General features: G+C 38.0%; 1 protein-coding gene across 8 annotated transcripts in view; it reads left to right on the top strand.

The window, feature by feature from the left end:
• The first annotated feature begins 1793 nt into the window (after window positions 1–1793).
• Window positions 1794–25707, top strand: part of LOC306853353 (uncharacterized protein) — a 49759-nt gene continuing 25845 nt past the window's right edge. The window contains exons 1-4 of one of the 8 annotated variants that reach the window (XM_079390674.1): window positions 13424–13672; window positions 17327–17405; window positions 18428–18514; window positions 19972–20028. In XM_079390674.1, coding sequence (XP_079246800.1) covers window positions 19979–20028 — 50 coding nt within the window. In that variant the 5' untranslated portion in view covers window positions 13424–13672; window positions 17327–17405; window positions 18428–18514; window positions 19972–19978. Of the gene's footprint in view, window positions 1985–13244; window positions 13673–17326; window positions 17406–18427; window positions 18515–19971; window positions 20029–25707 lie in introns of those variants that run through there. The other 7 variants (XM_079390673.1, XM_079390679.1, XM_079390675.1 and 4 more) reach the window with 7 other exon arrangements.

Raw genomic sequence — 25707 nt, forward strand, 5'->3', positions numbered from 1 at the left:
TTGTTGGGATGCAATAAAACACTTATTCACTCAAATCATGTGTCTTTCATGTGTCTCTAATTAATAGTCTTCCCATATCCATATTAAAATTATCTTGTTAGGGGTCCAGGCAGAATAGCAGTTTTAGCCTTATTTGCTTTCATGTACTTCTTAGTTACCATATTATTTTTCTGTCCTAAATGTACATGGGCAACAGTAACTGTTAAGCACAAATAAATCAGAATTGGATGGTCCCATATCTCAACTATTACTCAGCCAAGTGTAATGAAAACTGCCTGACACTAGCTGGCAGTATAATTTTATGCTTATTTGCTTATAACTCACAAACTATACAAACTAATGTTATATAATCTAATCAAGTCATATATTATTATTTTACATTTTAAACTGCTGTTTAATTTTAAGTTTATTTATTAGTTTGTTAGAAAATACTGTACAATTGCAATATTATATTGTGATGGAAATATTTTATGTAATGCCTCAGAAGTAGCCAAAAGGGTATGTTAAGTGCAGACTAAGGATACTCAGATCAAAGACTGTGTTTCTACCTTCACAGTTGCAGATTTTGTAACCTTACATTTATCCACTCCTTAGTGGAAGAACATCTGGGAAAAAAGAGAAACCACTCCCTCTGTGATCATATATAATAAGGCCCTGCTGAGGTCCGATTTAGTGAAAAAGCTCATCAAACTCAGTGATTTGCTCTTTCACAGCAGTTCTAAATCAACATCATGGGTAAGTCATATAATATCAGCTGCTGACTGTTTTTTATATGATACAGTATTCTCATTTTGTAATAGTTTAGCACTGCATACATTTTCTGCATAAATAGTTATTCAAGAGTTTTTTCCATGTTGTTTCTAGCATGCCTTTATGGAGACATCATGAAAATAGACACCACTGGTGCATCAGAGAAGACAGCAAAACAAGACAAATGAAGCATAAACGGTGATAATGCATGACTGCATACAAATCACATATGATTCTTTTGTTTCATTTGCCAATATATGCAAAGTGCACTATGTTACAGTATGTATTAACATTTCCAACCTGTCATAGGGGTTGAAGCCTCCAAAAAAAAAAAAAAACTGGTTGAGACTGATCTGGCCCGGATGGAGAAATACAAGAGTATAATTATCAAAGTTGCCACAGCAAAGCAGATGGACCCAGCTGGGATTGCTGCCATCATATCCAGAAAGTCCAGAGCCGGAGCCGTCCTGAAGGATGGGTGGGGTGACCATGGCAATGCCTTTGACCTCATGCAGGTTCAGAAGAACTGATTTACTCTATTTCGAAATATAGTAATATAAGAAAGCGCATGAGATAAGATTTAAGGTGGTGAGTATAAACTAAAGCTGACTCGTAAATGTAAGTTGTACAGTAGATATCCCATGCAAGACAAGAAATAAACAGAGTACATGCAATATTTCTGAACATTTTAAATCATTCTCTTTTGATTATGTTTCTTATAGATTGATAAACTACCACGTCCCAACAGGTAGCCTACATGGGACAGTGAGCTGCATATCATACAAGCTAAACACTCATTAGCTTCATTAAATTAAAGTAGCATTCCCCGTGGACACAAGAGCAATGCTTTAAAGGTAGGTTGGGTTTACACTAAGAGATAAATAGCATAAAAAGACAATTAAATGCAAATAGAAGTTCATCACTTATAACTTTTCATTATTAGATGCTGATGAAATCTTTCTCTTTTATGAGTTTGTCAAAATGCATTTCTTGTGAAGATCTGATTAAATAAAGCTCATTTATTTACTCCAGTCATTTTCATTGCTCATGGATGGAAGTAGCTGCAAACACGTTTTGAAAGAGTGTGTTATTGTTGTTGTTGTTGTGGACAGAGGGCGATGTCGAGCTTCATCCTGCTCTCACACACATGGCGCTGCTGGAGAATGTCATTTGTAAAAATCTCTGTTTCGCTCGCGTAAGGATGACCAGATATCTCTAGGATTTCCTTCACTTTGTAAGTACATGTCTGCATTAATGAGCGAATTAATGAGCTTTTTGTCGGTTTTTAGCTGACTGCGCTGGACAAAGCGGTTGTTTGGGAAGTTTGGGAACATCTCCATCACTTTCCGCTAAATCCAGTGAATAATGTTACGTTAGTTGTAACTATCGAAGTTTATAATAGTATGGCTTTTATAATAGTATAATGTTTTGTAATGACTGCTGTGAAAGAGGATAGCTTCAGAACATTTAAGTTAATAATGCTCTAATAATGTGAATATCCAGAGCTGATATCATATCTAATATAAGTTTTACGTATTTGCTTTTTTCAACTATAGCACCTTTTTTAGTTAAACGTTTTCAAACGTTTTAGTTGTTAATGTTGTTGTTTCTAAGTCATGTTTACGTATTGTTGTTTTTTTTTTTTTTTTTTTTTTTAATTGAGAACCACAAAACTATGATTCAGAGTTATTGGCTCTTTTGGGAGATATAAGAAGAAAAAAAACATTAGCTATTAGGCTACTTATAGATTACATACGTTTTGGAATAAATAGACAGGTAGCCATATATAATCAATGCTGCATGTAATTTTTTCACAGTATGATCTAACCACCAACTTATCTAGAAAATTAGTTTTAAACTTTTCAAGGCCTGTAAGAGTAAAAGAAGTGTATTCTAGATACTGAATTGCAGGTTTTTCTGTGTTGCCTGCTCCTCAGAGATCAAATGACTTTTTTCTTGCTCTCAGCAATGTGTCTGTTGATTACTATACTGTACAGACAGCAGTCGACATAAGAGCATGAGAGCAAGAAAAGGGTCAAAAGGTCATAGGGCATTTTCCCTGAAGAACAGAAAAACCTGCAATTCAGTAGCCTATCTAGAATAGCCTCATGATCGATGTCCTTCATATGTTCATATCAAAGGAATCATTTTGAGTTTGGCCTCAGAATCATGCCTCTCTTTTGAGAAGGCTCCTGTGGTGTGAAATGTTATAATTCATCTCAAAATATTTAAATCAACTGTTTTTCTAAATTGACTTGCAACAATTAGGCTGTTCTTTTTGACTTGATGACAATTCAATATTTTCATGCCGTTTTATGACCTCGTAATATTTGAGAGACTACATTTATGTATTGGTTTTATTAAAAATGGCAAAGCTATACAAAATGATCTAGAGAAGACATAAGAGCAGGGTTATTATAGTTAACTAAAACATTTTTTAAAAGGGTCATATGATGCGATTTCAAGTTTTTCTTTCTCTTTGGAGTGTTTGAAGCTGTTTGTGCATAGATAAGATCCCTGAAGTTGCAAAGACTACGGTCTCAAAACCAAAGAGATATTCTTTATAAAAGTTAAGACTTGACCCTGCCCTCCTAAAACGGCTCATTTAAACACGCCCCCACATGTCTACGTCACGGTGTGGGAGGATTTGCAAAACACCGCCCAAATGTTCACGCAATGAAAGAAGGTGGAACTATTATTCTCGCTGTAGTGTTGTTGCTGCCGCCGGCGCCGTGTCCTGGAGACGCTGTGTTTCGTTGTGAAAGCGAAAGTACTTTGTTCGGGCTTCCAAAAGAGGACACAACTAGAAATCAGTGGTTAAGTTGTATTTACAACACTGTTCCAGAACAGTTCAACCCAAATATTAGAGTGTGTGCAGCGCATTTTACGGAGGACTATTTCCTGAACCTGGAAGAGTAGCCTACAATGCTGGCGTGCTCAAAGGCTGTTTCTATAAAGTGGGGCAATTCCAATTTTGCAAGGACAGTCTGGTGCTTCTGACTCACAGCCTGTAAGTATGTTGTCATATTTAAAGAATTTGCCACTGACGATTCAAACGTGAGTTTTGAGCTGTGTACAGTGCTTGTTGTTTGTCGTTTCTCCGATCACAAATGCAGACATGGTAATGTTTACGCGGCGTGATGCAACGACGCGTAAAAAGACAGTATAAGTCATTATAATCGGTAATTATGTCCCCACTGGATGCAACAAATGCCTTGTTTATAATGGGTTTTATTGTTTTTGTGTAATCATGCCGGGACACGCATCACAATACGGTAAGGGGCGTAACATTTCCGTCTCACGCTTGAGGTATTCGGCCAATCACAACGCACTGGGTAGCTGGCCAATCAGAGCACGCCTCGCTTCTCAGAACGATGAGATTTGTAAAAATCGGCGCGTATCAGAAAGAGGAGCAACAATAATGTACAGTATGTGGAAAATAATGTGTTTTTTTAACCTTAAATCGCAAACACATTGCATTACACCAAATACACAAAATAATGTTCTTTTTAGCAACGTCATATTACCCCTTTAATCCTTAGTGGAAATAAAATAAACATTAACTGAAATTAAATAAAATCTAAAAAAAAACAAAAAAAACTGTAATAATATCTAGAAATACTAAAATAATACTGATATAAAATAATTAAATAATACTGATAATAATTAAAAGTTTTTTTGTTTTTTTCAATAAAAGGTCACTAGTTATTGGACCCAAAATGTAAACAATTTTTTAACTAAAATAAGCTGGTGAAAAAAAAAAAAAAAAAAAAAAAATATATATATATATATATACAGTGCCGATAGAAAGTCGTCATACCCATTCATTTTTTTACATTGTATTATGTTGAACTGCTTTAAATTACTTTTTTCTCCACATAAGTCTACACCCCACTCACCATAATGACAAAGCGAAAACCGGATTTATCACAACTTTGCAAATTTATTAAAAAGGAAACACTGAAAAAATAGCATTGCAAAAGTCTTCATAACCTTAACTCAAAACTTAAAGCACTTTGGCAACAATTACAGCCTCAGGTATTTTTGGGTATGATGCAACAAGCTTTGCACATCTGCATTTGTTTTTTTTTGCTTTTCTCTTTAGATCATCCCGAGCTCTGTCAGGTTGCCTGGGGACCATCGGTGGACAGCCATTTATAGGTTTCTCCAAAGATATCTGATTGGCTCCAAGTCCCAGCTCTGGCTGCGCCGCTCGAGGATGTTCATATAGTCGTCCCTAAGCCACTCTGCATTGACAACTGCATTGTCTTGGCTGTGTGTGTAGGGTGATTATCATGTTGGAAGGTGAACTTTCAGCCCAGTCTGAGGTTCTGAGCGCTTTGAATCAGGTTTTCATTATGGATATCTCTATATTTAGCTGCATTCAGCTTTCCGTCTTCTCTGATCACTTCCCCAGTCCCTGCCGCTGAAAAACACCCCCACTGCATATATATATGTATATGTATGTGGACCACAAAACCAGTCTTAAGTCGCTGGGGTATATTTGTAGCAGTAGCCAAAAATTCAATGTATGGGTCAAAATTATTGATTTTTATTTTATGCCAAAAATCATTAGGATATTAAGTAAATATCATGTTCCATTAAGATATTTAGTACATTTTCTACTGTAAATAGGGCAAAACTTAATTTTTGATCAGTAATATGGATTGCTAAGAACTTTAAAGGTGATTTTCTCAATATTTTATTTCAAATAGTTGTATCTCGGCCAAATATTGTCCTATCATAACAAGCCATACATCACTGGAAAGCTTATTTATTCAGCTTTCATGTGATGTATGAATCTCAATTTCGAAAAATTGACCCTTATGACTGGTTTTGTGTGATCCAGGGTCACATATACATTGCCCTCGATAAGTACTGGAACAGTAAAGAAAAAATTGCTCTGTTGGCTGTGGAGTCAAGACATTTGCAAATATGATTAAAAGATGAATATGAGACAAAACTACAGAATGTCACATTTTATTATTAGCTGTTTCAACACATACATGTTTTACAAAATAAACAGAACAGCACTTTTAGAGTTCATCCCACTCATTAATGTGAGCATAAGTATTGGGACAGTTGAACAGAAGCAGATATAAAAGATTAAAAGCTATTATTTAGTTGCAGATCCCTTGCACACAATCACAGCAGTGAGTCTGTGACCCATAGACATCACCAGACTCTTGGTCTCATCCTTTGAAATACTTTTCCCAGCCTTTAATGCAGCCAATTCCAATTGTTGCTTGTTTTGGGGAGTTTCTGCCTTTACTCTCCTCTCCAGCTGGTGAAATTCATGTTCAATCGGATTTAAATCTGGAGATTGACTTGGGCAATCTAAGACTTTCCATTTCTTTGCCCTTATAAATTCCTTGACTGAACTGGCAGGGTGTTTGGGTCATTGTCCTGATGCAATATGAAGCACTTCCCAATGAATCTGGTGGCATTTTCTTGAATATTGGTAGGCAAGATGGTTTTGTACCCTTCCAAATTCATTCTGCTACTGTCATCATACATTAAGTCATCAGTAAAGTTGAGAGGGCCTGTTCCAGAGGCAGCCATGCATGCCCATGCCATGACATCACCTCCACCATGCTTTACAGATGAGGCTGTATGCTTGGGATCATTTACAGTTCCCTTGTTTTCTCCATATTTTTGTTTTCCCATCACTTAGATAAAGGTTCATCTTTGTCTCATCGGTCCATAAACACAGTTCCAAAACTCTTCTGGCTCACCTTTTTTGCAAACTCTAATCTTGCCTTTCTATTTTTGGTGCTGGTCAGAGGTTTCCATCTTGCTGTGTAGCATCTGTAATTCTGTGTCAAAGTCTCCTGAGGACAGTAGATTGTCAGAGCATCACCCCAGCTTTCTGGAAGTTGTTGGTGATTTTACAGACATGTCTTTTAGGATTCATTTTCACAGCTTTTATGATTTGTCTGTCATCAACTACTGTTGTTTTCTCAGCCGATCAGGTCATTGTTGGTTGCTGGTGTCGCTGCTGGTTTCCACACCCTTGATTTCTCCATGCCCTTTGTTTTTGCTAGAGCTCTAATTGACTTCCTCTTTTCTTTAAGCATCCAAATTGCTTGCTTTTCTCTCAAAGTCAGCTCCGTCGTCTTCATCCTGGCTTGTGTGTGTCATCGTCGAATGCAAGATTCAGAATACAGAAGTAATGGATATAACTGATACGACACATTCCCTGCATTTAATGTAGCTCAAATAGTAGAGCATGGCGCTAGCAACGCTAAGGTCATGGGTTTGATTCCCAGGGAAAGCAAGAGCTGATAAAATGTAAAAACTGTAACTTGAATGCAATGTAAGTCGCTTTGGATAAAAGCGTCTGCTACATGCGTAAATGTAATATCTGAAGAATTCATGCAACAGGACACAACTGATCCAATACTTATGCTCACATCAGATAGGGGGATGAAACTCTAAAAGTGCAGAACTTCGTAGCAGGTGTAACATCTGTGTGTTGAATCACCCAATAATAAAATGTGACATTCTGTAGTTTTGTCTCATATTCATCTTTTAACAATATTTGTAAATGTCTTGACTCCACAGCCAAATGTCTTGACTCTGGTTACTTTGTGTAATTTTAAAAAAACCTTGTAGAAATCAAGAGATGGCACATCACACAACATAACATTCGTATTTAAATTACAACACTCATTAACTTTCTGTGTATGTCTCATGAGTCGTTTAAATGGGTAAATAGCTGAATTGTGTTTTTATTAGACAATTAAACCCCTCCGAGCATGTACTAACAGAGACCGTTGTCCTGTAAAGTATCTTTTGATGATGAGCCACATTAATTGTCCTGTTGTGTCTGTAAAAGAACTTTGGAAAGAAATGCATCGTAAAACCAAGGGCACAATTATTTCATTATTATCATCTCATTAAACTATTAAAATACTCCATTTGGAAACCTCCCTCCAGAAACGCCACACACCGAGATTTAAAGAGCCTGGAATACAAAGGGATACAAAGTTAACTGGTCACAGATAGAGAAAAAGAGCAGCTGAATGGGTTATGCTCAATGGTCAAGCTGTGTGGACTCAGCTGGATGCTTTTTATTGTAAGAGTAAAGGACTTAACGGACACATGGCGGGCTCATGGCTTTGTTTTTCTCAGGAGAGGATAGACTTTGCATGATAACAGGAACTTGTATATTCATCTTATAAGTTATTTTGAACCATCTCAATCGGCACCATCCCGCTTTTCGGGCCTCTGAGCTGAGGAGTATCATTTCTTGGGTTATTTACAGTTTGGCATATATGGCCTTAATTAGAGTGTGGGGTAGAGCGCTGCCTCAGAAGATGTGTTCCAGATGTGGGCTGGAATTCAGAGAGCTTTGTAAAGAAAAGAAACAGTGCTCTGCAGGAGATGCCTAAAGAAACTGAAGTCAGTGAAGACTGTTGATGGGATTGACAGAGTTGAATTGGGGGGCGGGGGTTTCTGGCTCTTTTCAGTGTTAAATATTCATGACTGTGTCTAGGTCTTTAAAAGAATGTAGTCTGATTTGTTCTGGCTATTTCTGTGCCTAAGGTGATTGATCTGATTGATTGGTTAATGTTACTGCTCTGTCACCTGTGGTAATGTACGTATGCGTTCAAGCAACAACAACAACAACAAAAAACAGGGTTTCTGTTGCTCAAACAGGTAGAGTATGATACCAGCAACGCCAAGGTCATGGGTTCAATTCCAATGGAATGCAAAACCTGTATACCTTGAATGCAAGTGTCTGCCAAATGCATACTGTAAATGTTTAATGATTTGGGGTTAAAACTCACATACATGCATATTGAAAAAAAATATATACTGTTTACATTTGGGGTCGGTAAGTTTAAAAAAAAAAGTTTTTGAAAGAAGTCTTATTATGCTCACCAACACTGCATTTATTTAATCAAAAATACAGTAAAAACAGTAATATTCTGCAATATTACAATTTAAAATAACAGTTTTCTATGGAAGCCTGTTTGCGCCACTGAATAGAAAATAAAAAAAGGTTATTCTGACTTTTTTTCTCATAATTGTGAGATATAAACTCGCAATTGCGAGTTATAAAATCAGAATTACGATTTATAAAGTCAACAATTGCCAGATAAAAACTCGCAATTCTGACTATATAACTCGCAATTGCATGTTATAAAGTCTCGCAATTCTGAGAAAAAATTCCGAATTTATTTCTCAGAATTGCACCTGTATGTCTCGCAATTGCGAGTTTATATCACGTAATTCTGACTTTATTTCTCAGAATTGCGAGTTTATATCACGCAATTATGAGAAAAAAAGTCAGAATTGTGAGAGAAAAAGTCGCAATTACCTTTTTTATTTTTTATTCAGTGGCGGAAACGGGCTTGCATAGTTTTCTATTTGAATATATTTTAAAATATAATTTATTCCTGTGATGCAAATCAGAATTTTCAGCATCAATACTCCAGTCTTCAGTGTCTCCCAATCCTTCAGAAATCATTCTAATAAGCTGATTCGTTGCTCAAGAAACATTTTTTATTATTGTTAATGTTGAAAACAGTGCTGCTTAATATTTTTGTGGAAACTGTGATACATTTTTCAGAATTATTTGATAAATATAGACCATTCAAAAGAACAGCATTAATTAGATTTTTTATGTAACATTGTAAACGTCTTTACTTTAAGTGCTGATGAAATTAATGTTATGCTGAATAAATGTATTAATTTTAATCTTTAAACAAATGAAAAGTCCTACTGAACCTAAACTTTTGAACAGCTTAAGTCTATATCTTAGTGTAACAACTTTCTTATAAATTTGAATTTTTTATAATGTTGTCCATGTAGTCATTAAAAGGGAAACTCACCCAAAAATGAAAATTTGATGTTTATCTGCTTACCCCCAGGGCATCCGAGATGTAGGTGACTTTGTTTCATCAGTAGAACACAAACAAAGATTTTTAACTCAAACCATTGCAGTCTATTAGTTATATAATGGCAGTCAATGGGACCCATTTGAGAGTCAAAAAAACATACACAGACAAAACCAAATTAAATCCTGCGGGTCGTGACAATACATTGAGGTCTTAAGACACGAAACTATCGGTCTGTGCAAGAAACTGAACAGTATTTAGGCCTATATCATTTTTTACCTCTGATCCACCGCAATGTTCAACTGTCCTGCTGTGGCATCTTCCCCACAGCATTCAAGCAGGCTCAGGTAACCCCACTGATCAAAAAATCTACATTAAACACTTATCTTTTAGATAACTACAGACCTGTCTCTCTCCTTCCAATCGTAGGGAAAACACTCGAACGAGTTGTCTTCAACCAGCTCTCACGGTTTCTTTCACAGTACAACAAATTGGATGCTAAACAGTCTGGTTTCAGGAGTGGCCATTCAACAGAGACTGCGCTACTCTCAGTCACTGAAGCCCTGCGAATTGCAAAGGCTGATTCCAAATCATCAGTCCTCATTCTGCTGGATCTTTCTGCTGCTTTTGACACTGTCAATCATCAGATTCTCCTGTCTACCCTCTCATCACTGGGCATCACTGGGATTCCACTTCGCTGGTTTGAATCCTATCTCACCGGTAGATCCTTCAGGGTGGCCTGGGGAGGGGAGGTATCCAAACCACATCAACTGGTCATTGGAGTTCCTCAGGGATCGCTTCTTGGACCCCTCCTCTTCTCCACATACACTACATCGCTGGGTCCCATCATACATGCACATGGCTTCTCCTATCACTGCTACGCCGATGATACACAGCTCTATCTCTCTTTTCAACCAGATAACCCAACGGTAGCTGCACGGATCTCAGGCTGCCTGGCGGACATCTCGGCATGGATGAAAGAACATCACCTACAGCTCAACCTGGCAAAGACGGAACTTCTTGTCTTCCCTGCCACTCCGACTCTACAGCATGACTTCACGATTCAGTTAGGCTCATCAATGATTACCCCATCAACTTCGGTCAGAAATCTTGGTGTAATCTTTGATGACCAGCTGACCTTCAAAGAGCACATTGCAAAGACTGTTCGATCCTGCAGGTTTGCACTACACAACATCAGAAAGATCAGGCCCTTTCTGACAGAGCATGCTCCACAACTTCTTGTCCAGGCCCTTGTCGTTTCTAGACTGGACTACTGCAATGCTCTTCTGGCTGGTCTGCCATCAAACACAATCAAACCTCAACAAATTATTCAGAATGCAGCGGCACGACTGATCTTCAACGAGCCCAAAAGAGCGCATGTTACACCTCTCTTCATCTCCTTGCACTGGCTACCAGTGGCAGCTCGCATCAAGTTCAAGACACTGATGCTTGCATACAGAACTACCACAGGCTCAGCACTCTCCTACTTCCACTCACTATTACGAACCTACATCCCCTCCAGAAGTTTGAGATCTGCTAGTGAGCGACGCCTTGTGGTACCATCACAGAGAGGCTCAAAATCACTCTCCAGAACATTCTCGTTCACCATTCCTGGCTGGTAGAATAATCTTCTCACCCCTATCCGGAACACCGGATCCCTGTCAATCATCAAGCAACAACTGAAAACTCATCTCTTTCGGCAGTACTTGACTTCATCCTAAACTCAAAAAAAAAAACTCTTTCCCTCTATCTTTTGCTCCCCTTACTAGCTTGTACTTATTTGAACAATGACTGAGAATTGGTGTTATGAGCACTTCCTCTGTCTGATTGCCTCTTCAAGATGAATCGCTTTTTGTATTCCCCAATTGTAAATCGCTTTGGATAAAAGCGTCTGCCAAATGTAAATGTCCTGAGCGCGTTCACAACAGTCGGCGCGTGACTGTGTAAAAAATGATTGACGTATACGCACTACATATCGCATCCGAGCATGCATCTACTATGCCAGAGCATGTTGACGAGTCACGCCGCCTGGTGTTGTGAACACGCTCAGGACAGTTGGACATTGTGGTGGATCAGAGGTAAAAAATTATATAAAAACCATTCAGTTTCTTGCACAGACTGATCGTTTCGTGTCTTAAGACCTTAGTGTATCATCACGAGTCACAGGGTTTAATTTGGTTTTGTCTGTGTATGTTGTTTTTTTTTTTTACTCTCAAAGCTGTGTGTCCCATTGACTGCCATTATATGACTGGCAGACTGCAACGGTTTGAGTTAAAAATCTTCGTTTGTGTTCTACTAAAGAAACAAAGCCACCTACATCTTGGATGCCCTGGGGGTAAGCAGATAAATATAAAATTTTAATTTTTAGGTGAACTATCCCTTTAAATACAATGATCATAAAAAGATTAAAAGATGCATAAATATAAAAAAAAAAAGAAGAAGAAATTGTGGCAAGTTATGCAGTACAAGATGTTAGCTTTCCAAAAGTATTTAGCCCCCCAAACATGAAGAAAGCCATCAAGAAGGAAGGCAAGGACGTTTAAAGGAGAATTTGCTGATAATCAGGCAACCACATTCAATGACTGCATGAATGAATTTACTGATAATGCTCAGCCTTATGGCCCTCTTAAGAAACTATGTCTGAAATGGAATACAAATGGGTTTCTTCAGTGGCAGAGAAAAGGTCTCAGGAAATACCAACCTGGCTATTTTCATAAGGAAAACCGACTGACATTCCACCCAGCTTTGAGAAAGAGGACTATAAGACGTATGCCTGCAGTGCAACTCCATAGAGACTCAGTTCACCATATGTGTGAGGAAAAAATAAAGGGGTTTGACCGCTATCACTGAGTGTGAACTTGATGTCTATGTCTGCCTATATCAGTCTGTGCCATTTAATATGAAGCATGAATCTCCCCAACCGGAAGAAAATATTTTTCGAAATCCAGCATTTGCTATTGTTTGTATTTAAGAAAAAGCAGTGGCCAGCGCAAAGCTTTGTTTACACTTTTGCCGGATACTCCTACATGATTTGCCTGAGGGGGAAGGAAAATATTCAAAACTGTCAGGAACACGAAACATTTGTATGTAGTGGAGTCTTATGGTTTGACGTTGTGTGCACAACACATTTTCTAAAGAAAATAATGTATTTGATGAATGTCCTGTCACTAAAATGTCCAGCCACTTCCGATAGAGTAAAATATAATTTGCAGCCTAGAACCATGAATCTGGCTCTTCAACAGTCACCCTTCTCCCAAAGTAAACAAGGACTTTTATTTACATACATGAACCAGGAACACTTTGGTCTATATTCACTTAAAAATAAAGGTTCTAAAAGGGAACTTTCACAGTGATGACATAGAAGAATTATTTTGGGTTTAGAAGAACACTGAAGAACATTTGAATTATCTAAAGAACCTTTTTTGAAACAGAAAGATTCCATGGATGTTAAAGCTTCTTCGTTGATCTATTAATGCCAATAAAGAACCTTTATTTTTAAGAGTGTAAGTTAAGCCATTCTGAGCAGTAAGTGTTAAGTTTTCACTAACGGTGTCTAGTAGCTGGCTAAATATTGGGTTAAAAGTAGCTAATGATTTATTCAAATTGCGTTGGCCATCTGACTGGCTTTCCAACCCCCTTTCGTGGGCCAGAATGAGCCCCCCCTTCAGACACGAAGGTGGTATCTCCTCAGGGAGCTGCCCCATCTAATTATCAAATGATGCCTGGCCTGTCGGCGGTAAGCTGCTGGGGTGAGACAATAGCAGCTGATTCTCTGGATTAGGTGACGGGGGTTGGAGAAGAAAAGGGAGGGGGGAATCCAAGAGGAAGAGACAGAGAGCATGCTCAGTCCTGAGAGACAGGCTACTGGGGCACACATGTACCTTCCCTGTGAAGGATACACAGTCTCATGAGCTTCTGCTTTTTTACAAACACCCCATGTGAAGATATGAACAAGGAGATGTTGGTGATTTAATAAAACCAATGGACCTTGTACAAAGGATGCACTAAGGAAACTTTGCTTTTGCAGTGAACTTTGACACCATGGCTGGATTTTACAGCTGCTTTGGGGACAAAAAGTAAGTTGGAGCCTTTTTTTTGTGTGAAAACTTAATTTAAAATTACTTCTAGAATAGCTCTAAAACACTTCACACTTGTCTTGTGCTTGAGGTTACATTTTAGTGGCATGGTTGCATGTAAAACTGCGATTGTTTATTAGTGGAGCACTGATGAAAATGATCATTTTGTATGTACTCTCAGAAAATAAATGTTCAGAAGCTGTCACTGGGGTAGTGCTTTTTCAAAAGGTACTAAAATGCACCTTTAAGGGTAAATAAGGTACGAAAGTGTACCGTCCCAGTGACAGCATTTGTACCTTTTTTTTACATACTTCACTTGAGGTCTTTTGTACTGTAAGGTTTCTGTTGTGAATGCACTATAATAGCTTCTTAGATGAACTCTTTCAATTAAAGTCTCTTTAAAAGCTCTTCTATCTAATGGTCTCATGACATCTCCAACAAGACCCTACTCATCACCACTGGTTGGTATTCCAAGACCGCTGAGAGAACATGTTGTTTACCATTGGGTTTCGTCCAGATTCTTTGCAAGTTTAGAAAAGAGACTGTTTTGTTTTTCATTTCTTTTCACAGAATTTGCCATTTATTATTGTTTGTTCTCCTAGTCCAGACAAAATGAATGTACAATAAGAGAGTTTGGACTACTTATTGAAACATAATGCTCCTTATTCAGGTCTAAATGTAAAATTTGACTTTGCAAAGAGACTGAAAACGTGCTAAAGGTTTGGACTGTGACTAGCTTCATCCTTACATTCTGACCTACCTCCATTTTTCACACCATTTATGGTCCTTGCACTCATGTGAGAGTGCTGCTTTGTTTGTATCTACACAGTGTATCTATTTGGCAAGAAACCTGAGCCATCCCATGAAAAAAGAGCCCAAATGTTAATGTTCTGACCCCTATTGTTTTTGATCTCTGAGCTTGTTGAAGTTGAGCTCAAACTCTTCCTAGTTTCTCATCATCTTGCGCAGTTGATGAGGTTGTTGTTTTTAGCAGGCTTCTGCTATCTTTTAAGACATGCATTCTCAAAGGAGTCTCAAGTCAGTGTGAGACTGTTTTATTAAAGTGTGAGCCAGTTAAATTAGCATATTGTGGAGAGTGAGGTAAGAAGCGTCAGTGTGTCAACTTTATTTGAAAGTATTTTCTAATCCTTACGCGTTCTAGCTTTCCCTCTCAGTTGAAGTAAAAGGTGGCCTATCTTACCCCACTCACTTTTAATTTGTAAAAATGTTTCTGTTGGGGTTTACGTATGGATTCTCTAATAATAAATCATATGGTATCAGATAGCCAGAATGCTCTGCTCTTTCTCTACCGCTTCAGCCATGGCTAAAAGAGTTTTGTACTTTGTGGTTAAAGTTCAGAAGAACCACAGAAGTACAGATGGTTTTGTAGTACGTCTGGGTTTATGCTGCCTCTGCTAACTATTTAGATTTTATTTTTAAATCCATCAATCAATACAAACAGCAAAGGGCTTCCAAACACAGCTCATTGAGTGCATGCGGTGATATTGCCTTAAACATCTGCCAGAATGGAAAGAAAAAAATATATGTATTTTTATAGAAAATTCAGGGCTTGATAAATGTTCTGCATCTGTAATTGTAGGGTTCTTTAAATACACAGCTGTGCCGTTTTATTCACAAAAAGGTCCCACATTTTGTGTAAGATGTCATACTTAAAGGGATAGTTCACCCAAAATTTAAAATGATATCAATAATAATTACGCATCCTCATGTCTTTCCAAACCTGTAAGACCATCTTTGGAACACAAATTAAGATATTTTTGATGAAATCCGAGTCCTCTGATGCAACTGAAGTGTTCCCAGACCTAAAAATGTAGTAAGGACATTGATAAAATAGTGTTATCAGTGTTTCAACCATAATTTTACGACGCTACGAGAATATGTTCAAAGAAAACAGAAATAGATTAGATTAGATTAGATTAGATTCAACTTTATTGTCATTTATGCAGAGTACAAGTACAGAGCTAATGAAATGCAGTTAGCATCTAACCAGAAGTGCAAGAATATAGTGTTTTATATACATATAAGTGCAGAGTAAATGAAGATAAGATTTACAGAATGTACAGTGGAATTGCTATATACAGTATTGAGCAGAGTATATACAGAATATAAATAGGAATGCAATGTAGGGATTGTATGTACATTATGAACAGAGCAATGTAGGATTATATACATTATGAACAGCAGAAACGTGAGAACAGTGGTAATAAATAAATACAGCTGGATGAGTGTGCAAAATATTGATAGAACAATGTATTCTATGCAAAATAGCAGTAGTGCAATATTTTATAGAAATAGTTTACTGTGCTTTGTATAGTAACAACTTTATACAGTTTATAGTGTAATAACTTTAACAATGTGCAGTCTGTGCAAAATATGAGTAGTGCAAATGCATGTGTGTAAAGTACTGTGACCAGTGCAGTAATAAGCAGGTGCAGGTTAGATTGGTGGTGTGGCGTTCAGAAGTGTCACAGCTTCGGGGAAGAAGCTCTTCCTGAGCCTACTAGTGCGAGAGCGTAGGCACCTGTAACGCCTGCCGGATGGAAGGAGGGTGAAAAGTCCATGGTTAGGGTGAGAGGCATCCTTGATGATGTTTCTTGCCCTGCCCAGACAGCGCTTATGATAAATGTTCTCAATGGAAGTTAACTGGGTGCCGGTGATCCGTTGAGCAGTTTTCACCACCCGCTGGAGTGCTTTGCGGTCAGATGCGGAGCAATTGCTGTACCATACTGAGATGCAGTTCGTGAGTATGCTTTCAATGGTACAGCGGTAGAATTCCACAAGGATCCTGGGATTCAGGTGAACTTTCTTAAGGCTCCTTAAGAAGTAAAGGCGCTGCTGTGCCTTTTTGACCAGAGTGGAGGTGTTATGGGACCAGGTGAGGTCATCAGAGATGTGGATGCCAAGGAACTTGAAACTCGACACACGCTCCACTTCAGCTCCGTTGATGTAGATGGGTGTGTGTGCATGACTCCTAGTCCGCCTGAAGTCCACAATGATCTCCTTTGTCTTCTGGGTGTTTAGCTGTAGATTGTTGGTGGCACACCACACAGCCAGGTGCTGCACCTCATCCCTGTAGGCTGATTCATCGTCATCCTTGATCAGACCTACCACCGTGGTGTCATCTGCAAATTTAATTATGGTGTTGGAGCCATAAACAGGAACACAGTCATGGGTGAAGAGGGAGTACAGGAGAGGGCTCAGTACGCAGCCCTGTGGCACGCCGGTGTTCAGGGTGATGATGGAGGAGGAGAGGTTATCTAACTTAACGGACTGAGGTCTGTTAGTCAGAAAATCTAGAATCCAATTGCAGATGGGTGTGCTGATTCCAAGCTGGCTGATTCCAATAATAACGACTTTATTCAACAATTCTTCTCCTCCAAATCACGTATTTGTACATCAGCAGCATCGCATGCATTGTTTATGTGCAGAGGTACTCTTGATAATGGCGGAAAACGTGATTTTGAGGAGAAGAATTGTTATTTTTTGCCATTTTTTGTTTTCTTTGCACACAAAGTATTCTCGCAGCTTCATAAAATTGCGGTTGAACCACTGATGTTACATGGAGTGTTTTACTGATGTCTTTACTATGTTTCTTGGTCTGGGAACATTTCAGTTAAGTTTCTGTCTATGCAGGGTCAGAAAGCTCTCGGATTTCATCAGAAATATCTTAATTTGTTTTCCGAAGATCTTACGGGTTTGAAACAACTTGAGGGTAAGTAATTAATGTCATTTTTGGGTGAACTATCCCTTTAAAGTCTACGTAACTTCAGTGTTGTATATTTAAATGTAAAACTTCCTATTTTGCATGTGCAAGGTTCATTTCCTATTCATTAACTATATATACATATATTTATAACTATATATAAATTAGGCCTAAATTCAGGAATTTTGCTAGATTTTAGAATCTAACCAAAACAACATGCTCATCAGTACTATTATGGTTTGGTGGCTGTTTAAAAGCTAAATTGCATGGTAAACTTTACAATCTTTCATAAAGTCGCAGAAGATTACTTTCATTTGCTACTGTCTCATAAAAAAACCAGCAAGTGATAGAATTAGACCTCATTTGTAAGTGAGCCATATTATGTCCAATAAATGCTTTGGGATGTTCTTTCTCTTCAGATATAATTTATAGGGAATGAGATGGGGATGGTCACCACTTTAGCTAATGTTGTCAACTGATTGAGCCGAATGGTGACTGCAACTGGTTTAATAAACTCATTATATACTAGTTTACTCCAGGTCCCTCAGCCTGAAGAATGTGCTGAGTAAAACTTCCTATAATTGAATATACTACCTTTCAAAAGGTCAGGGTCTGTTCGATTTAGTTGAAAGAAATTCATATTTTTATTCAGACATTCATTCAATTTCTGGAGCAGCAAATCAGCACAGAGTGATTTCTGAAGGATGATGTGACACTCAAGAGTAATGATGCTGAAAATTTAGCTTTGCATCACAGGAATAAATTACTTTTTAAAATATATTCAAATAGAAAACAGTTTAACTTGTAAAAAATATTTCTAAATATTACTGTTTTTACTGTATTTGTAACTAAATAAATGCAGCCTTGGTGAGCAGAAGAGACCTCCTGACCCCAAACAGTAGAATTAGTAAGAAAGGACAACGTGATTAGAAATTAGTTTGCCACTTGATGTGCCCTGCACTGGTTCACAGAGGACCACTGGGCCTGTGACATAATGAGCAGATTCTCTGCCTGATTCACATTCTTGTCAGATATGTCATCCACTTCAACTGATGTCTGGAGAAAGCAGCGCTGTCCTTTCAGCCTCAGAGGAGAACATCATTTTGACATTTTTTGAGGTACTCGACAGATGGTGTGACTTGAGGGAGTCCATCACTACATTAAAGTCATTGTTGATGTGTGGTTCACCATTGAGGCCTGTGGAGAAGCTCGGGTCTAAAGCAGTATTGCATAATATGACTCTGATTGCCAGGATGTTGCGTGACAGGGGTTGACACTCTAATAACTAATCATTATTTTGGTTGTAACTTGCATTTAATCTTAGCACAGCTGCACCAATAGATGCTTCATTTATGTCGACTCATCAGATCTATATACTCTTTTACTCAATATGTACATAGAATTGTTTTTGACAATATATATAAATAATAACATTTATATAGTTTAATAGAACAATGTAATAGCAAACACTATGCACACAAAATTAGGGCTATATCAGTTATGGTAAATGGTTATTGGATTTTATTATAGTTTTTTTTATTATTATTGTCAGGTTGATTTATATTTAACTGTGCATTTTCTGTGTGTCACCTTTTGTTGTTGTCTAATTTAAAGTTAAATTTTTAGAACACTAATAATTTCCCTTTAATTCACTTTCCAAGCTAACACTTTACACCAATAATTTCATGTAATGTAATATTTAGCGAGTCTCAAAATGAGCATTTTCATATTGTACATTAAAATGTGATGCATAAATTCACTTTTTATGCAATTCTAGTTTTTAGTGTTTTATTTTTATCATGACTATTCTAGTGCTGTCAAATGATTAATCGCGATTAATCGCATCCAAAATAAAAGTTTTTGTTTACATAATATATGTGTGTGTTCAGTGTTTATTTATTATGTGTATATATAAATACATACAGTATATATTTTGAAAATATTTACATGTGTATATACATTTATATATTTTATATTATATATAAATATATTTAATAAAGAAACATTACATATTTATTTTTCTAATATATATAAATATATATAATATACATGCATGTGTTTGTATTTATATATACATAATAAATATACACTGAACACACACATATATTATGTAAACAAAAACATTTATTTTGGATGCGATTAATCGCGATTAATCGCTTGACAGCACTAGAATAGTGAGGAAATGGACTATCATTATAGGCTTATTAGATTTATAAACTTTATAGACTATCATTATAGGCTAATATTGATGTATCCCATCACAAAATTTAATCATTTTACACTTATTTCACACTTTATTTGCTAAATTCACTAAAAACTGTGATTATTCTTCACCCTTACATTTTGATATAAATTACACTGTGCATTTAAAGTATTTTAACTAAATCAAGCTTTGATATTGCTGTTTGATAACTCCTAAAGCTTTTCTTTTATGCTTGTTTTTCTAAAAACACAATGTTTGAAGCTAAGACAGCTAGCATGCTTGCTAATATCTTCTGCTTCAATGCTTCACTAACTCTTGCTCTTTCTTTCTCTTTCTCTCTCTTATTTCTCCCTTCCTCTCCACATCCAAAAGTTAAGACATGAAACGTCGGACGTCATCACAGAACTCTGGCGTTGGAGGCAGTCCAAGGTCAGTCTATTAGTCCCTGTAGAGCTCTGAACGACCTCTCTGCTATCATAGTCACGCACTGGGCAATGATAAGGAGACGCTTTTTAGTCAGAAGAGGCTCTTGGGTAAGAGGTCAGTTTGGCTGTTAAGCAAGAGCTCACATAAAATGTAAATTCTGTCATCATTTACTCATCCTCATGTTATTCCAAACAAGTATGACTTTCCTTGTAAGGCAAAAGAAGATGCTTTGCATCCAGGCTGCACTTGCTTTTCTGGTGATTCATGCTGTTGAGCTCCAAAAATTGAGTCATGAAAGTATTATAGAAGCAGTAAATGGGATAACTATACTACACATTTTCAGAAGTAAAACTATCGTAATATAAGGAGCAACTTGAAATGAAAGTCACTATATGCTAAAAATCAACTTTAATGTTTAATGCAATAATCTGACCATATTGAACCTTTTGCAAAATCTGCTTAGGTAAATTATCATCATGCTATTGCATGATTTTCCGAATCTTTTGGATTCCTATTAAAATAACTGAATTTGCCTGGGAAAATTCACCAAACAAGAGTAAATCTGACCCCACCTTATATGATGACAGAATGTTCAAGTAAAAATGAGCATTCTCTCTGGTCTCTGAAGTGTGTATATTCAATGGACACTTTACTATCCCATGAGGCCAAAGGAGAGGATTTGTGAATGGCAGTGAAGCGATGCAACTGACACTGGTTGGTCTCGTAATAGAAACAACATGGCATACATAGTACATCCGAATTTCATTCATACTATATAGAACATACTTTTTTTAATGGTCACAAAGTAAGTTCAAATTCAAATGTAGTAGCTACTGAGACCGTACATGATTTTGATGACCGTAAGCAGGTTTTCTCAACACGTGACGTTTCAACCATTGGTCAGACAAACAGATAGTCCCGCCCCAAACTCACGCTATTGGTTGAGTCAGTGTTGCTGCTGGTGGAGATGCTCAAACAAACAAAGCAATGTTCGGATAGCAAATGTGTTTACATTTTTCAGGGGAATAAGCCTACAGACAGCTCACGTACAGTTGGCTCTGCACTGGAATGGAGAAAGTGTTTAAAAATCAAAGAATTACACACTTCAGCTTTATTAGATGGACTTGCCTGTTCATTTAGTTGTAAAATATCAAAAGAGTGGCTAAACTCTCTTGATAATGCAGTATGTTTACTTCTTCAGAGAATAAAATAATCTTGGATTGTACTATTCTTTGCAGACCCTTATTTACATACAGTATAGTAATAATTCTCTACCAAAATATGACTGTACCATGGTACTGCCACAGCACTTTGTTAAGGGAAGTTGCTTTCTTTGTGACCTAAAACTGTCTGTGAAGGAGAGGTGTGGACACAAGACCAGCTGTGTGAACAATCCCAGGTGGTCCTTCATCTAGTGTTTGACACAGGCCACACAATGCTGACCTGAAAGGGTCAAAGAGTTTCTGGAACTTGAAAAAATAACAATAGAGTGCTATTGTACTTTCTCAAACAACATTGCAGTCCAAAAAATAAGTGAAAGAACTGCCTGAAACAATCATCTAAACATCCAAATGTATCAAAGGAGATATTGCACAACTGATCATAATGGTGTCACATGACTTTCATAATCGCACCCTTAGGCAATAACTGGACAAAATGACCCTATGCACGAGTGCATGCATTTATTATTCCTTTGACTATCCTCATGATTAGAGCTTTATGGTGTGTGTTTATGCTTTAGCCGTGACTGTTCTTTGTATCTGTGCTTTTTCTTGTCTCGTTCTTTCATATGCCAACATAAGCTATCTATGAATCACTCGTCTGTGAATCTGTGAAGCAGACTTTATATGCACTTCCCCTGAGATAGACCGAGGAAATGAATGAGCCCTATCTGATGATATCGAGTACGGGTCATCCATGTGCTCTAATGTCACACCAGCCCATCTAACCACCGGAACAAATCTGCACAACAAGTTTAGCCGCAGTGTGTAAGAAACTGCAAGTCTGGTCTCTGTTAAGCAGTGGAGGACAGATAGTACTTGAATGGAATGGTAAGAAGGATTGTTTCTCATTAGTTGACTGTTGGTATCTGGTCTCATGTGATGTTCAGCACGCAGTTGAGCTCAAACAAGAACAGTTTCAGTCTGTTGAATGGGCTTGTTGTATAAACTGCAAGGAAGGAAATGTGAGGAGTGCTTGCCTCTGCAGAACCAGGTGTTGCTATGCGGATTGCTAAGGTGTTTTGACTAGTTTTAGTGTGTCGCTCTGTGGTTTCTAGGGTGCTTTGGATGGTTTCTGGGAAGCGTTCCTTACTGGCACAAGTTGAACGAGCCCATCAGTCATAATGTTAGGGTCCCTAAATACAGTACCATTCAAAAGTTTGATGTCGGTAGGCTCACCAAGGCTTCATTTATTTGATCAAATATACAGTAAAAATAATAATACCGTGAAATATTATTGGCATTTCAAATAACAATCTTATAATTGAATATATTTTAAATTCTAATTTATTTCTGTGATGCAAAGCTGAATTTTCAGCATCATTACTCCAGTCTTGAGTGTCACATGATCCTTCAGAAATCATTTAAATATACTGATTTGATGCTCAGTCATTTTTTTTGTAACTTTATAAAAAGTTAATGTGTTCTTGCCATATAAAAGTATTACTTTCTTTAAAAACACACAATCTTTTGAACAGTAGTGTATGTTTTTAACTCCGCTATATGTTTTTATTATCCACTAGTCCATCTTATAATCATTTTGAATAATCACTTTGAAAAGTAACAGTACACCTCTTATCTCATGGCTTTGGGTTTGCTCAATAAATAGAGGAAAAGTGACCAAGATAATATTGTTTGTGCTGGAATTGTGAAATAGCCTGTTTTTGTATTGCTGTTGAATGTGAATATGAATGATATTTGGCTCCGATGCTCTGTGTTAAGCTTTGTTAAGCAATGTTTGGCAGATATGTTGAAGGTGTGAGCCAGATAGAAATCTGATGACTTGAGTTTTACTAATTCTGGATGTACTTCACATTGTCCTCTTTGAATAGTTTGTCAAAACAGGCAGAAGGAGTATTATTTTTGATTGTCTTCTGAATAAACAAAAATGTCAGTACAATGTTATGGTTATATAATGTTCAAAACATTTTTAAGGTCCTATTAACTATTGCCTCAATAAACTCCTAATTACTGCTTATAACTAGTTAGTAAGGTAGTTGTTAAGGCATTAATATGTGCTTTATAAATACTAATAAACAGACAATGTACTAGTAATATGCATGCTAAGCAACTAGTTAATAGTGAGAACTGGTCCCTAAAGTGTTACCTGATGCTGATAATCTCAATGTTTATTTGAATTAGCTGGTAGCTCAGTCCATCACTACTGAATGTGAATTTGGCTTATAACGCGTCTCAAGCTGTCCCACTGTCTTTGTTTGGCAAAATTGTGAAGCATAACAGGGAATATGAATCAGAATTATATTTAGCTGTGATGGTCACGTGGCCTGTTGCTTACATTTAAAAGATAAACACATGTCATGGTCTGATATGAAGAGTATCACATCACAAAACAGAGGCACGAATACCTGGCACAAACACTTTGGAGTTTTGAGTAGAAAATATTTGGCATTTTGCTCCATTGTTAAGTTGTTGAAAGAATGTAGAAGAAAGCCGCCTGAGCCTGGTTAATGTTACTCTCACAGGAAGTGGATGGTGGGATGAATAGAGTACAGGAAGTGGTACAAATGAGGGTGGGAGTGATGACAGAATGCCAGATGTTTTGGCTACATGAGTGTATGGATGAATACTTATACAACCCATGTGTGCAATAACTTGTCACAGTTAGTTAGGACATCGATTTTAATTAAACTGAAACTATGCTGCATGCAATACATAAAACAAATCCCTCCTATGGAGAAAATTAAAACGACAGGGTTTGAAAATGACTTTAAATAGGTCATTGGAATAGTTGCTCGCCATCAATGGAGAAGTGAACCGGTCAAACAATCATATATCTTGCCCTTTTTAAACTGTAATAATCCTTGTCAAACTGACGCATGTCAGACTAGACTGCACATCCTGTTTGTCCGTTCCTCAGGCCTGGAGCTGCAGTTGTCTGTCTGTCATAGATACTGTTTGAGAGTTTCCTCCTTGAGAGCTGGAGTTGTTCCAGAGGAGAGTCTGATCCAGGATTAGGCTGTAGACACTCATCAGGACAAATACTGAGGCCTCAGCTGGTCTGGAATCTGTTTTGGGCTGCTAGTATCAGCAAGTCTGCTACTTCAGATATGGTGGATCCACTGGAGTGACTCGGCTCCAGTGCTGTAATCTAAATGAGTCAGCATTGGCTTATCACTAACGCCTCCTGTGCGTCCTTGGGTGTTACAAACCCTCTGACAGGGGTGTGGGCATGCTCTCATGAAGGACAATATTTACTGTAGAAGACAGACCTGTTCAGTCTTTGTTTTCATTAAAGATTGGTTATTTGAATTATTTCATTTTATTTGAAGTTTTTTAATAATAGCTGAGAACATGCTTAGTGTATTGATGTGAAAATATTGGATATCAGTGGATCTGAAAGTTCCGGGGGCAGCCTAATAATTATTAAAATTCTAATTTAAATGCCTTAAAAAAACACTAAAATAATGGTGTACAGCATTAAATTGGCATATATATATATATATATATATATATATATATATATATGTATATATGCACCTTTGCTATTTCTGTTGTAATAAGAATAAATAAACATATATAGATATATATATATGTAACGGTTCGGTGGTTGAGGAGGAATAAGGCGCACAACGAATGTATAAACAAAAAGAGTCGCAGTAATCTTTAATAATCAGCATCCACACACTTAGTTAACTCAAGATCGGACAAACACAGAGGGAGAACTGAGGACTTATAAAGGGAGAGGAACAAACGAGGAAACAAGATGATTAATCAAACACAGGTGAAGAATATAACTAATTAACAAAACTAGGTCATGAACTAAAACAGGAAAAACCAAATAAGGGCAGAAAGGAAACTAAACAGAAACAGATATGTGACAGTATCTCCCCCTCCCGGAAGGTGCGTCCCGCACCGTAACAGTAACATCGGGGAGGGGGGGCGGGCGTCCTGGAGGCTGGAGCAGGACCAGGATATGACAGGGAAGCCTCCAGGACGGATCAGGAGCCTTGGGATGCCATGGCAGGACTGGAGATTCGGGAGACCAGGGTGGATCCGGAGCCTTGGGAGGCCATGGCAGGACTGGAGATTCGGGAGACCATGGCGGATCAGGAGCCTTGGGATGCCATGGCAGGACTGGAGATTCGGGAGACCAGGGTGGATCCGGAGCCTTGGGAGGCCATGGCAGGACTGGAGATTCGGGAGACCATGGCGGATCCGGGGCCTTGGGAGGCCATGGCAGGACTGGAGATTCGGGAGGCCATGGCGGATCTGGAGCCTTGGGAGGCCATGGCGGATCTGGAGCCTTGGGAGACCATGGCGGATCAGGAGCCTCGGGCGACCATGGCGGATCTGGATCCTCGGGCGACCATGGCGGATCGGGGTCCTCGGGCGGCCTTGGCGGATCGGGGTCCTCGGGCGGCCTTGGCGGATCGGGGTCCTCGGGCGGCCTTGGCGGATCGGGGTCCTCGGGCGGCCTTGGCGGATCGGGGTCCTCGGGCGG

The sequence above is a fragment of the Barbus barbus genome (assembly GCF_936440315.1).
Source record: "Barbus barbus genome assembly, chromosome: 33".
Lineage (NCBI taxonomy): Eukaryota > Metazoa > Chordata > Actinopteri > Cypriniformes > Cyprinidae > Barbus > Barbus barbus.